Here is a 15,508-nt window from a genome sequence, read left to right as displayed (position 1 = left end):
CATGGTGGGCACCTGAGGGACCTCATTTCCTGCCTTCTGGATATATACAGTGACTGAGCATAACCTATGAATGACAGGCATCAGGAATAGTCACCTGGCCGTAAAACCTCTGGTGACCCTCCCTTCTAGTCACATGTCCTTGGGTTCCTCCTGGATGGTAGAATCACTCATGGATCAGAGATGCTCGGCCCTGCCTCCAATTTGGAAGCTTCCTTCTGATGCCTTCCAACTGAGATGTGAGCAAGAAGCAGGGAGGGGGTCTTCCTATTAAGTCGCCCCGAGAGGAAGCAGGCCACTCTGAGTCTCCCTCCCACTCTCCATACATCACAGCCTCTCTCCAATCCCCATACTTTTGTCCACACTCTGAATTTTCCAGGCTCCGGCCTAATTGGATTTCCCCCTCAAACTCCTCAATAGCATCTCTTGGTCTTTAAATCCCTAGCAATAGTTCAATCCTAAGTAAGACAGCTCTCCCACCTGACCAGACCTGTCTTCCTACCCCTTCTCTAAGGCACTTTGCACAGACCCCCCTCATGTGTAGGGCTTTAGGTACGCTGAGTCACTGGCTCCCTCTCCTCCTGGCCTCTGCTGCTCTTGGTCATGAATGACGGTCCCTCCTGCCAACGTCCTGTCTGTAAGCTCCAGCTCAATGTTCAGGGCCCAGACATCTCTCTGGCAGAGTTTCCTGGTTCTTTTCATTCTGAGTCACTTAGTAAGTGTTTAACGGGTAGATGGACAGGTAGAAAGTTGGAGAGATGGGTAGAGATATGCTGACTGGCTAATAGAGAGGTTAGTAGAAAGATGAAGAGAGGGAAGAGGGAGATATGTATATATGTACGCACAGAAGGATGAGTGGGTGGGTAAATGGGTGGATGGGTGGATGGGTAGGTGGATGGATGGATGGATGTTTGGATGGATGGTTGGGTGGGTGGGTGGATGGGTGGATGGGTAGATTGGTGGATGAATGGATGGATGGATAGATGGGTGGATGAATGACTGGATGGATAGATGGGTGGATGGATGATTGGATGGTTGGATGGATGGATGGAAAGCAAAATGGTTGGAGTGGATAGATAAATAGCAAAGAGGTACAGGGGTGGAAGAAGAGCTTCAACCTTTTTCTAGGATGGCATGATCTGAAACTGAGCCTCATCCAACAGTTATGCTGGTAATGGATCCGGTGGGCCTTTTCTAACCTGCCCTTAGCTAAGAGGGACTCCAGATACCTCGAATGGATGAACGCAGTTGGAACTTGGAATGTGGAGGCTCAGAGCACGACATGGGAGGGAGGTGGGTAAGGTGGGAAGGAGAAGCTGGGAGCCCTGAGAACCCGATGAGCATGTTGTCCTATTGCCACTCAACAATCACACTCTCAGCTGGTGGCCAGCTGTTCTCTAGTTCCCTCCATGACACAAGAGCCCTGGTTCCTCCACAGAGCAGAAACCCAGCCTCCACTGTGCATGGAGTCGGGTGCCCACAGACAGGAGTGGATCCCACACACCTGCTGTGCCTGTTATCTGAGGGCTGTGGCCAGCACCCTGCTGCTGTCCACTCCATCTCCCTGTGGTGGAGAGGAAAGGGAGCTCTCTCAGCTGAGAGGTGAATTCCAGACCCGGCCTAGATGTTAGGAGTCCAGTCACGTCTGTTGGGCAAAACTAAATAGATAATTCATGACAGACCTGCTATGTGCAGAGCAAAACTGAATCAGCAGCAGGGGCTGCGCCTCAAGAATTCAACTTCAAACCCCCAAGGCTGGCGGCCAAGCAGCAGGGTTCCGCACCCTGACTCAGCAGTTCCAGAGTCCCCTAAGATCAATAATTCATCACAAACCACCAACTAAGTTTGAGAGCTCGTGAGGGAGAGGACTGCTCTTCTCATCTGAGCTTTGAGTTTCCCTTTTCTTCCCTTCTCACACCATGGAACTCGGGGCTTACTTTGTACTGCAGAAACTGCTTGTCTGGTTGGCAAGAGGAAGGGGGCGTGCCGGGGGCGGGGCGCTCCTCTACTAGAATGCAGCCTTCTCCTGCCTAGATGCATGAGGACCTGTGGCCCTGTCTGTGCTGCCTGCTGGGCTGCAACGAGGCATGTGCACACATGAAAACGGGTATCACCTAAGCTGGTCATGAGGTTCTGTGAGGCGCATGGCTTCATTTGTGCAAAGAATCTCTGGCCATGGGGTAGAACTGTCCAACTGACTTTCATGGTTAGGAAGCCCAGGCCTCATTGGTATTGCTAGTTTGGACTCTGTGGCTTATGTTCTAACTCCGCATCTGTTCCTCATATCTCTCGCACAAAGAAGTAAACGGTTGCCTATGCCCAGACACAGTTTTGCCCTCACAGCTTAACAATCTGAGGGAGGAGCAGTGGCCTGTGCCAAGCCCCAACTCTGTCCTCATAGCTCAACCACATGAATAGCTTCCTTGGCCCTGGCCTTCAGGCTGACCTTTCTCCTGGAGCTTTTGTAACAAATGCATATTTCATTTTCCATTGATTATTCTCCTCGGACCTGAAGAATACTGAGGTGATGTCAGGGGTGGGGCTATTGGAGGGGCTCTTGATTGTGATTGGACCCTGAGGACTCTGCCCTCACCAATGGGAAATGATAGAATGAGGGAGGGTAGGGCCTGATTGGAGGAAGTGGGTCACAGGGGCTGTATCATCGCAGGCTCCCTTTTGCCCCAGCTCCTCCCATTTCGCCTCACTTCATCCTGGCAGCCTTTGGGCACCTTAGCTGTGCCACGATTCCCCACTCACATGATGTTCAAGTGATCAAACTGCAGGCTTACAGCAGTGGGGACAGTCAACACGGGGTGAAGCCTCTGAAACAGTCAGAATATGCCTTTCCCCGCCTCCCCTCAGGTTTCCTTGCTTTTGTTTTGTTTGCTTGTTTTCCTGTCGGCTTTTTTGCCAGAGATGGAAATGTGGCATATTGTAAGGGTAGAAGGTTCTTTCACAGAAATTCTATGTGGTTGAACGAGAGAAAGAGGGAAGGAGAGAGGAAGGGAGGGAGGGAGGGAGTAGACAGAGACAGAGACACGGGGTGGGGTGGGGAGGTGGGAGACAGTCAGACAGAGACAGACAGTGATATCATGGCTCCTCAAGGATCTTTCTCTCAGTGATCAGGGCCTGAGAAATGGTGTTCCAGCTCAGATCTGGACAGGAAATCTCCCCCTCAGGAACTTGGTGGATCTGATTTGCCGTGTATCACAGCAGCTACAGGCACTGTCCGGAGGCAGGAGTGCAAGGCAGATACAGAGATGCAGAGCTGAGCAGAGAAGAGATGCAGAAGAGTCAACACTGGGAGATCCTGGCAGACGCCCCATACCTCTGTGATCTCTACACAGCCAGGCTCACTACCTTGGGTCATGGTGCCCTGCAGTCCTGATGCCAGGACATCGTGGGGATTCATAAGACAAGGTCCCACAAACTCAGCTCAGAGGCTCTGATGAGCACCCCAAGGCCCACAACACCATAAGGCTTCACAAGACAGGGTCCCAGAACCTCAGATGAAAGGCTCGGATGAAGTATGAAATAATAAATGTCTGTGGTGGAAGCCACCAGACTATAACATGGGGTTATGGCAACCTTTGTTGACTGGTACAGTAATTTAGGAGAGAGCATCCCCAGTCAGACTCGGAGCAGAGTGGGAAGAACAAAGGGATGTCGTCAGGCTGTGTAAGGATGAGAACACCTACCTGGCTCCACATCTCCACCACCCTTCCTTCCGTCAGCTGCAGGGGACGTCTGGGCACCATGCGCTCCAGATAGATCTGCAAAATGAACCAGCAGCCTCTAGCCTGAGGACTCACACTCCCCTCTGTGCTGGGTAAGGGGAGATCTGGCAAGGGCCATTGCTGGATCTTCCACGCGGAGGTAGAAACTCTTGTGGGAGGAAGCTGGAGTCCATCCGTCATCAGCATCAGGGTCCTTTCCACGATCCCCAACCCTTGGGGGAATCTACATGTATGGTTGCATTCCTCCCCAGATCCCATCTTGATTCCCCTTGGCCTTGCTCATGGCCAACACAGGTCATTCTCTGAGGTGGGCACACGGGTGTTCATTATATTAATTCGTCTATCTAACCTTTCTGACGGTTGTCCAAAGAGCAAGTGTACAACAGTAAGGGGTGGCTTAACATGAACCTGGCTGTTCCCAGCTCAACCCCACGCCACATCCTGTATGGAGGCCAGCAGGTTGATGGGGACATGGCTGTCAAGCAACTTTACTCTCAGTTTACACCGTGCATGTGCTAGGCTAGCACGCGGAAGTGACAGAAACATGAAGAGCCATGAATGACGCGAAGGGATAAGAGAGTCCTTCACGCAGAAAGACCTCTTAGGGCAAGAACCATAAGGAGGAAGTGGAAGAGCCACAGGGAGAGGGTGTGGAGGGGAGGGGCCACAGGGGCTGGGAGGAGGGGCCACAGGGGCTGGGAGGAGGGGCCGGGAGGAGGGGCCGGGAGGAGGGGCCACAAGGTGGGGGGTGGGAGAGGAGGGGCCACAGGGACTGGGAGGAAGGACACAAGGTGGGGGGTGGGACCACAGGGCCAGGGTGGGTGGGTAGAGGCCACAAGACATAGGTGGGGGAAAGGAGACCACATGGCAGGGGCGGGGGAGGAGCCACAGAGCGGTGTGTGGGAGGGGCCACAGGACGGGGAGGGGAGGGGCTACAGGACATAGGGGACAAGGAGTGTGGGGGAATCGGGAGAAGGTAGAGGCATTTCCAGGCGAAGAAGCAGTAAAGGCCCCAAGCCAGGAGGAGGGTTGATGGGTTCTCATATGGTTGGAGAAGGAGAAAAAGTGGTACAAAGCAGGGGGAGGAACAAGGGAGATGGAGAATGTCTCAGGGCAATGACAAACTGCTGAAAACTACAAAGTGTGAGCGACTTGCTGACCTCGGCTTATAAAGCTCTCACAGCACATTGAGCTTTGGATGACTTACGCTCATCTTGAGTTTAGAAATGTCCAGTCCCAAACGACATGCGTAAAGACAATAAGGTCTAGGCCAATTTTATATCTCCTGGATGACAGACCTATCTATGTATTTGTCTACACACACAGATGTATGCACAACATTTGTGTCTCAATACATACACACGTTCACATGAGGATACATAGCTAGAAGTGTGCTCACTACACCAAGAGAGATTCAACAACAGACAAACCATGGACTGACCCCCAAAGTCCTGTGTTCACTGCCTGCCTACCCCTAGGATCAGGAGCACTGGATTAGATATGGCGCCATTGATGATGACCCTCAGTTTATCACCATGTGCTTCTCTAGGAAGAATCCTTCAGACTCAAGCTCTGGGGTTGGAGGGAGGTTAAAGTTCAGAGGTTAAAAAGCTTGCAAAGTAAGCAAGCAGATGGCTGTTCAAATCTCCAAAACCCCTGTGAATTCTGGGCGGGCACTGCAGCATGCCTGCACTTTCAGCCTCGAAAGGCAGAGAGATGAGGGTGGGGGATCCCCAGATCAAACTGAGTAGTGAGACTAGCCATGCCAGGGAGCTCTGAGTTGATTGGAAGGCCCAGCCTTAAAAGAGCAGGGCGGGCGATTGAGGAAGATTGTGAACATCAAGAGGTGTGCACAGGTGTGCACACCAGAGCATGTGCATGTTCACACACACACACAGAGGCACACACACAAGAATATACATGCACATATGCATGCACATACACAGACATACAGACACACGCCGTGTACATGCACATGCAGGCACATGCACATACATGCAGGTACACACACGCTCGAGTATGCACACTCACAGATGTGCACGCACATGCATGCACATGCATACACAGGCACACACAGAAGGAGAGGAATGCAGGCCTTGTACACAACATAGACCCTCGGGATCTAACGTGCCTTCTCTAATCCTGGTTGGAAGACGGCCTGGCTTCTTCCCGATGACTCAAGTTGGTTTTGCCTTCAGCCAACTTAGCATCGTAAGGCCACACTGCAGGAGGCTCCTCCATAGCCTCTCCAGCCTCTGGTCTCAGCCCTTGGCCCTGGGTCATGTGATCTTGTGATCACTCAATAGCACTTCACTTCCTTTTAAGTGTTTATGGATTAAGTCAACTGTGTTCTCTAATGTTACTTTTGGAATATAAACGAAGGTGGTCTTCATCATTCTGAACCCCATCTGGGATGCCTTGCCAATTGGCCTTTATGAAACTTCAATTAAGCTTTTTGTCATGTGTCTAATGAATCAAAGAGAATTTTAATAGAATGACAGAGATACTCAAATACTGATCATAATTGGGATGATTCCAGGAGCATACCAAACATTTCTTAGTTCTTCAAAGAGCAATTCCCAACAAGGAGTGAACTAGGTTTTAGGAAGTGTTCCTCTGCAACCCACCACAGTGCCCAACTGTCTGGTTTTATCAGAATCATTATTTGAACCCATCACTTTGGCTAATAAGTGTGAGTTATATCAACTCCCCATCAAATAAGGGCTTTAAAGGGTCCACTCATCTGCCTTGTTTAGAAGGGATGGCTGGTGGGAGAAGGAGTCTGCTACCAAAGGTGCTCAGAGAAGGGAAGGATCCATGTCTCCCACCCGCCCTATCTCCTGACACCTCAAATCACCCACCAGTGGAAGGACAAACACAAACACATCTGCTAGGATCAAGTATGCAGCAACACAGCAGACGAGAGGATCGATGCCCATGTGACTTCATGTGTGCTTAACTGCTTGATCTTCGTGTGCGTGTGTGTGTGTGTGTGTATCTGTGTGTGTATGTGTGTGTATGTGCATGTGTATGTGTGTGTGTCCCTGTGTGTGTGTCTGTGTGTCTGTATGTGTGTATGTGTGTGTATGTGTGTGTCTGTGTATGTGTCTGTGTGTGTATGTGTGTGTCTGTGTGTGTGTATCTGTGTGTGTATGTGAGTGTGTGTGTCTGTGTGTGTATGCGTGTGTGTCTGTGTGTATGTGTATGTGTATGTGTGTGTATGTGTGTGTGTCTGTGTGTGTCTGTGTGTGTGTCTGTGTGTGTGTGTCTGTGTGTATGTGTATGTGTATGTGTGTATGTGAGTATGTGTGTGTCTGTGTGTCCCTGTGTATGTGTCTGTGTGTCCCTTGTGTGTGTGTCTGTGTGTGTGTCTGTGTGTGTGTGTCTGTGTGTGTGTCTGTGTGTGTGTGTCTGTGTGTGTGTCTGTGTGTATGTGTCTGTGTGTATGTAAGTGTGTGTGTGTGTCTGTGTGTGTGTCTGTGTGGGTATGTGAGTGTGTGTGTATGTGTCTGTGTGTGTATGCTGTACATTTATGTCTCTGGTGCATGCATGTATGTGCATGTATGTGAGAAGGCTTGAAATTGAGTGAGCTGTTTGGGCCGCTCCACATTTATTTTATTTATAAAATGTATTAGCTCTGTGCCTGAGTTCACATGTGCATGCATGACTGCAACTGTCTGTGCCGCAGACACACACACACACACAGACACACACACACACACAGACACACACACACACACAGAGACACACACACACACACATACACACACACACTTACAGAAGTCAGAGGACAACTTGAAGGATTTGGTTCTTTGCTACCATCTACCATGAATCGTTGGATGGAAGTCAAGTCATTGTGCTGGGGAGGCAATCATTTCACCTGCTGGGCCATCTCACTGCCTCCCAGCCTTCATTTGGTGAGACAGGGTCGCTTAAGCTTATCAGATTGGCTAGGATGACTGGTCAATGAATGGCATAAGGTCACATCTATCTGCAAGGCCGACTCAGAACCTTATGCTTGCTGGTCACCTTATGAACTAAGTCATCACCCTGGCCCTGTCTCCACCGTTTCTACCATGTTCAAGAGTTGGAGTGTTGGGTGTTGGCTGTATTTTGGGCCTAGTGTTTCTCCCCTTCCAAGCTACTTATTTTAGTGGCTTTGAACATGCAGAACCCACGGTACCAGGCATGTCTACTTACCGGGGTGGAAGTTAAGTTTTTCGCTCCTCTTGGCTCAAAGAACATGCCACAACCCTTAAATTTAAGGAAAGAAAAGAAATTTCATTGATTTTATATAAATCAGAGGCAGAGGTAAATGCATGGTTGGGAATCGTTGAGATGACACTGATTTCCATTGCCAAAAGAGAGACTATTGAAGAAAGCCGTGAAGGAATTCACTCGAGAGAACTCACACACAGGGACACTCACAGCAGAGAGTTCACACACAGGGACACTCACAGCAGAGCCCACACACAGGGACACTCACAGCAGAGAGTTCACACACAGGGACACTCACAGCAGAGCCCACACACAGGGACACTCACAGCAGAGAGTTCACACACAGGGACACTCACAGCAGAGAGTTCACACACAGGGACACTCCCAGCAGAGCCCACACAAACGGTTACACACTGTGGAGTGGGAACCACGGTTCTGCTCAGCCACAGTGTAGGATTGATCCTTAGCCTGCTTTCAATCTTAGAGACTGAGCTCTGGTGCCCTCAGATGGAGAGAAGAAAATGCTTTTGTCTGTGGCAGGGCTGAGATGTGCCATGTTTGGTAAGAGCTATCCAACAAGTTGCATGTATATGGGGTGGGAGTTATCACTATAAGTGGAACCCTTCTGCCTCTGCCTTCCCAGCACTGGGGTTACAAGTGGCCAGCATGGCTTATCTGTTTTACATGGGCTCTGAAGCTTCACCTCGGAAGCTTTTCCTCGTGTACAACAGTTTACCAACTGATGTTGTACCCCTGACCCTCACACAACAGACACCAACACAAGTTGGAATAGTAAGAAAAATGTTGGAATACTCAGCTTTCAGAAGCTGCTCCTCCTCTTGAGTTCCTACTGTATATGTGCTTGTTATAAATGCATGGTGGGATCTTCTCGAAGGGTTCTCTCCCTCAAAGGAACTATGTTCCTGGCACTGGTGAGGGACCGCAGCCAGGAGCAACCTTCAGTAACTCCCCAGAGTCCCCAGAACAGAGGGCACTTGGTCTGTCCATGGCAGGATCACACCAGGGTCCTGGGAGAAATGCTGGTTTCTTCTGGGTGATTATTTCTTCTCAGCAGGGAGCCAGCTCAGACCCTCAGAGGCAAGGACAGCTAGGAGGGGAGAGCAATGGGAAAAGATCTTCCACAGGCATCTGAGATGTCTGCTGGAGTGAGACATGGAGTCCAGAGCTTCTGTGACTGACACAGGTCTCTAGTGTGAGTAAGCACAAGGAAGGGAAAGGGAGGTCTAGGAGGGATGCTGGCAAATGCCTTGGTTTAGATTTAAGAGACCTGATAACAGGCCATGTTTGCATAAGATCTCTGTGGTGATTTGAACTTAAATGGCCCCATCAGCTCACAGGGAGTGGTGATATTAGGAGGTGTGGCCGACTTGGAGTAGGAAATGTGCCACAGGCCTTGGAAGTCTCACATGCTAAAGCCAGGCTCAGTGTGTCTCTCCCATCCTGCTGCCTGTTGATGACGTAGAACTCTTAGCTACCTCTCCAGCACCATGTCTGCCTGCACACCCCCATGCTTCCTGTCATGATGATAATGGACTAAACCTCTGAACTGTAAGCCAGCCCCACTGAAATATTCTCCTTTATAAGACTTGTCAAGGTCATGGTGTCTTTTCACAGCAATAAAATCCTAATTAAAACAGCCTCTTGGTTTTAATTTATACTTTCCAATCAATAATAAAGCAAATTTTCAAAGAAACTTAAGCTGGTGGCCTGGACAAATACCTCGGTTGGCAAAACGCCTGCTACACAAGCGTGAGGATACGAGTTCAATTCCCACACCCACATTAAGTAAAAAGCTGGGAGTAGTGGCCGGTGAGAGACCCTGTCTCAAAAACAACAACAACAACAGCAACAACAACAACAACAACAAAACAATAACAACAATATATGAGATGGAACCTAAGGAAGGACACCTGAGATTGACCTCTGGTCTCCAAGCACATTATACACATGTTCATATGTGCACCCTCAAGCACAAGGCACATATCACACACACACACACACACACACACACACACATACACACACACACACGCACTCACGTACACACACATGCATACACAAATAGGCATGCACACACACACATATACATACACACAGATACATATGTGCACATACACATATGCACACACACTTGCACAAACATACACACACATAGACACACACAGATGTACACACACATGCATGAACATACACACACATACACACACACATAGACACACACAGACACGCACATACACACACGCACATACACAAACACATATACATATGCACATACACACACATGCACACTCCTAAAGGAAATGCAGCTGGCAGTAAAGCTCGATCAACAGTGGCTTGGAAAGAGCACCTTCCTTGCAGCAGAGTCTAAAGCACTGAACTAGCAGTAGGTCTTAAGTGGCTCCTTAGCTTTGAGAAAGTGTGAACAGGAGCTGGTCTAAACATCACCATGAAAGTGCTTATTTTATACAGGATCCCAGGAAGGAAACCCAGAGAGGCCAAAACACCTCAGTTTTCTCCCCTGTAAAGTAAGGACATCCCTAGAGGTGTTTGACTGAGCATGTCCTCCAGAGAGCTCATGTTTGCACACTTGGTCCCCTGCTAGTGCTGCTGTCTGGGGAGGTTGTGTCTCCTTTAGGCAGGAGCCAGCCAGGAGGAAGTGTGTCATTAGGGGCGGCTTTGAGAGTTTATACTCTCACCCCACTTCTATTTCCCCCTCTGCTTCCTGCGTGCCATCAAGGTGTGCTCTCTGGGCTCCTGCCTCTGCTGCTGGCTGCCATGCCTCTCTGTGACAGACTCCCCTTCTGGAACCTGGAGCTGGAGCCCTTCCTCTGCCAGTTGCTTTTGCTCATGGTGTTTTACACAGAAAAGCAACTAATACACACGATTCCCTCCCCTGTTCTAGTGTGAACGTGTGGGACTAACATGCACAGTATGCCTCAGGGTTGCCAAATGAGTCACACCTAGGGTAATGCCCCCGACTCCAGAAACTTCCAGACTAGAGAAGGAAAGAGAAAGCAATGGCAGGCCATGCATCATGGCCTTAATTATGGATCCAAAGAAGACCTCCCCAATTAACAGGGCTGAATGAACAGGGTAAGCACAGACCCTGGTCATGCCATTAATTTGGCAGCCCAGGCTCAATTTTTGGCTTTCAAAATGGAGACAGCTACTACATAAGAGAAAGGAACACTGGGCAGGTTTGTAAACAGTCCTAAACTACACTGAACTGCACAGGGAGAAAAATCTTCCCTCTCCAGGTCCCTGTCCAGAAGCCTCATCACACGCGGGTCTGGGAAGCTGCCAGGGAGCTTCTCCTGCAGAACTAAAACCAGACAGAGGCTACAGAGATGTGTTACCTTCACCCCAGGCTTGGCGCTGGCCACAGCTCTGTTGAAGGACAGAGCCAGCATCTGGTCTTCCCCAGCTGGCTGCATCTGTGAAAACCAGGGAAAGAAATATGACAAGAGGTCAGAGCCACTGAGGGCAGTCATAAAAATCAGCAAGCTTTGAGCTTTTATATGCTCACCCTACTTCCACTTCCCCCTGTGCTTTCTGGGTGCCATCCAGGAACTAAACTAAAACATATGACAGCAATGTCATCGGGGAGGAGACATTTGCCCCACAAACCTGGATGGTGCACTTGCAAGAGGGGATGTTTTACTGATTGTTATTTGCAGTGGCTGTTGGGGAACTTCCTTCTGTGAAGAGTTTTAGGTCAATCATATTAGGAGACCCGAGACCTTAAAAGTCACCCTCTCTTAAAGTACCCGGAATGGCCCTCAGATTTCATCCCATCCTCGCTGAGCATAAACCATCCCCAAGGGACTTCAACATTCATGGGTGCCTCAATGGGGCCCACCCCCCTCCCCACAGACAGGGAGGATATCCACATGGCTCCAGGGATCATCCTAGCAGCAGACTGTGACAACACGAGTGGATGGAGTCTTCCCCAAGAACAGAACAGTGGTGTTGGGACTGTATTGGCTGGCACGGTCACATGAGAGGCTAGACAAACAGGCATGAACATGTTGGAATGAGGTCAGCTGCCAGCATAGGCTGCATGCTTGTCAGTGTGGGACATGACTTTGATTCAATTAACCAGGAAGTCCATTAAACTGCACTGACATCATTTTATATACACAAGCCCAGGGCTATCGAGATAACCTAAGTGATGTTCACCCTGTGGAGTCAAAACTTGGGTTGACTGTCTCTCGGCTCTCAGAGGACTAGAGACTCTGGAACAGAATATTTGATTTCTAACTGCTGTTGTGGGAGCTCGTGCAATCTATAGGGGAGGGAGGCATGGCAGGTGGAGGTGGGTCACTGGGGTGGGCTCCTGATGGTCATAGCACTCCAGGTCTGGCCTGAGCTCTCATACAGTGAGGGAAGGCCTTCGCAGTGATCCTGTCCCCAGTCCCTCACTCAGAACAGCTTTCCTCACTGTGATGGCTTAGATCTCCTGAACCATAAGTCAAGAAAAAGAAAAAAACAAACAACAGCCTGTCTTTGGTGTCCCCAAAGAGAAAGAGTACATCTAATGACCAGAAGAGGCAGAATTTCATGTTGACATTTTGGCTGTTTCTTAGATCAGCCACTTCGAGTTTCAGGGCAAGACAGACAGGGGAGTTCATGGCACAATCACAGCCCATCTGACCCAGACCCAAAGAAGCTACATGGGACGAGACATGGCTTCGTGTCAGCAGCAGCAGGTGGGAAAATCCAGCCATCGCTGGGCCTGACTTCATGCAGGTTGAGCTGTGTCAGACGGTGTTTTAGGCACTGTCCTCTTCTCCATCACCTGGGGAGCTGACTCTGTCACTCCAGGCCACAGAAGAGAATGTAAGCTTGGGTAGTGCATGGCTGGCTCAGCTACATGAAGCTAGTAAGACGTAAGGCAGAGACCGTCTTGTCTCTGAAAAACCAGGGAGGTCCCTTCTCACCCTCTGTGCTGCAGGAGGATGAAGCAGAGGTTCCGTCTCTGGATGACTGACCGTGGCAGAGAAGCCGACTGAGAGCCCCCTCACCAGGGAATAAAGCAACGCCATCCAGAAAACCTCAGTCTGGCAAAATCATTTCCTCCTAAACTTGGTGTTCTCAAGCCAGCACTGGGGACGCTAGGCTAGATAGTTCTGTGTTGGGTGATACTTGACCATAGCCCTGAACTCAGCCCACTAGAAGCCCATAGCATCTTTTAATTGCCACCATCAAACCAGCCTCCGGACATTGCCAAGTGTCCCCCCCCCCGCCCCCACCCCGGGCGGGGGCAAAACTGAGTATGGTTGAGAAACAGGGATGGAAAACACAAATGCTTCTGCCTGTGCTGTGCAATTTTGGAAGAAATGCTTTCCTGTGTGTCCCTCAGACGTGAATTAAGGGGAATAAGATGAGGGTCCAGAGAGGTGGCTTGGCGGTTACGAGCACTGGCTGCTCTTCCGGAAGATGCAGGTTCAGTTCTCGGCATCCACACGGCAGCTCACGACCGTCGATTCGCAAGTCCAGTTCCAGGGAATCTGATTACCCTCTCTGGCTCTACAGGTGCACATGCCTGGTGCAGAGACATACACGCACGCAGGCACTCACACATACATACACATACAATAAGTAAAGCTAGGAAGCCTGTGCCCTACGGATTTGTGCCATTGACACCGCTGCTGCGTAACACGTTGCTCTGCAGCCACTACCTGGGCTGAAAGGGCTTTGGTTTCCTCATTAGACACAATCAGTGTCTGGTGGCCACTGTCACTTGGGATGAAGCCTCTGAGCCTCTTGGGTCCAAACACGCAGTAGCACCGCAGCAGGCCGAGGAGAGAGGCTAGGATAAAACAGAAAAGATTGTGCAAGCTCAGCTCTGCAAGAGGCTTCAAGGGAGGGCCAAACTCCGTTCACTTCCACTCAACTGCTACCTGACAGGGTCTGGTTCCCTCTAAACCCTCTCAGGACTGAGCAGCTTAACAGCATGGGGAGCTCAGACAGATGCCACTTCGGTGGAATTCACTGCTTGATAGTAACTGGTCAAGAATATTCTGCTGTTTCTTGGACTAACTGGTGCCCTTATTAACCTTGGCCGTGCCCAGGCACCTAGACACCTGTGTACCTCTGTAACCATGGTTACTGCAAACATATGCTCACCCTGTGGATTCCACTATTTACATGATTGCCTGCACATGGAAACTGAATTTCGGTTAATTAGCGTGCCTAGCAACCTCTGACCTGAACCAGTGTGGAGTTCGTCCTTTTCTCCCACCCCATGCTCAGCATGTCCTGTTGTCCTCTGGCCCATGAAAGGGGCTGAGCTCCCGGAAGCGCTCACCTGATAGAGCCATGACTGCTGCACAGACTGGGGACAGCGCCCACCACAGGAGCCCTGGGTCTGAATGTTCCTCACAGTCAGATCCACTGGGGCAGGAGCAGATCCTCACGTGGACTGTCTGCTTCTGGGCGAGGCCCTGTCTGTCTCCTATGAAGAGTGGCACCAGGTAGTCCCCGGGTGGGAGGCTTCTCCACATTATGAGTTCAGCAGAATGGCCTGCAAGAGGAGAAGGATAGGAGTAGGCTCGTTGGCCTCTCGTGTGACTTCTTGTTACTGTTCAGGGCCGAGGCTCTGAAAGACAGAAAATTAGAAAAGCAAAGAGCAGGTAGGAAAGAAAAGAGGCTCCTTGTCCCGAGATCTGGACACCATTGATACATTCAAAATTGCCCACAGTGAGGACAGTGCGTGTTTTCCTACCCACACCTCAAATGAGAATAACAGAGAAACTGTGCTAACCTGGGCCAAGATGGTCCACAGCCTTGATTTTTTAGCACCCCTTATTCCTGAATATAAACAACACTCCTCATAAACCTGCATTACAACTTTATTGACAGAAGAAATGTCTGTAACCTTTAAACCGTACTGTAAATTATACTATCCAAACAAGCGCCTTAGGAAAGCTCCAGGATCTGATCTACACCCCCAGGCTCCTGCCCATACCTGCCTATACATACACATGATACCCACACGACTCAACTTAGACCCGTAGGATCCTGCCTACACCCACAGGATCCTGCCTACACCCCCGGATCCTGCCCATACTCACAGGATCCTACCTACACCCCTGGCTCCTACCTATACTCACAGGATCCTGCCTACACCTACAGGATCCTGCCTCTACCACAGGAACCTGCCTACACCACAGGATCCTGCCTATACCCACAGGATCCTGCCTACACACAGTATCCTACCTACACCACAGGATCCTTCCTATACCCACAGGATCCTGCCTACACCACAGGATCCTTCCTACAACCATAGGATCCTGCCTACACCACAGGATCCTGCCTACACCCATAGGATCCTGCCTACACCACAGTATCCTACCTACACCACAGGATCCTTCCTACACCCACAGGATCCTGCCTACACTCATAGAATCCAGCCTACACTCACAGGACCCTGCCTTTGACTCATCCATGATCCTGAAAGAACCCTCTCCTTGTCAAGCTGGGCTAGGGTGAACTCCTCACTTTGGCCTGTTACTCTCTCTAGCTGGGATAAA

General features: G+C 50.1%; 1 protein-coding gene across 3 annotated transcripts in view; it reads right to left on the bottom strand.

The window, feature by feature from the left end:
- Cdh26 (cadherin 26) overlaps positions 1-15,508 on the bottom strand; it is a 52,229-nt gene that overhangs the window by 3,004 nt on the left and 33,717 nt on the right. Inside the window, exons 11-15 of one of the 3 annotated variants that reach the window (XM_087652439.1) lie at positions 14,284-14,499; positions 13,655-13,785; positions 11,330-11,407; positions 7,935-7,988; positions 3,696-3,770 (exon numbers count right to left, since the gene is read on the bottom strand). In XM_087652439.1, coding sequence (XP_087508565.1) covers positions 3,696-3,770; positions 7,935-7,988; positions 11,330-11,407; positions 13,655-13,785; positions 14,284-14,499 — 554 coding nt within the window. 3 annotated transcript variants of the gene reach the window in all.

This window comes from Rattus norvegicus, chromosome 3, assembly GCF_021556685.1.
Source record: "Rattus norvegicus strain SHRSP/BbbUtx chromosome 3, alternate assembly SHRSP_T2T, whole genome shotgun sequence".
NCBI classification, from domain to species: Eukaryota; Metazoa; Chordata; class Mammalia; order Rodentia; family Muridae; genus Rattus; species Rattus norvegicus.
This window is presented reverse-complemented; position numbering and strand designations above follow the sequence as displayed.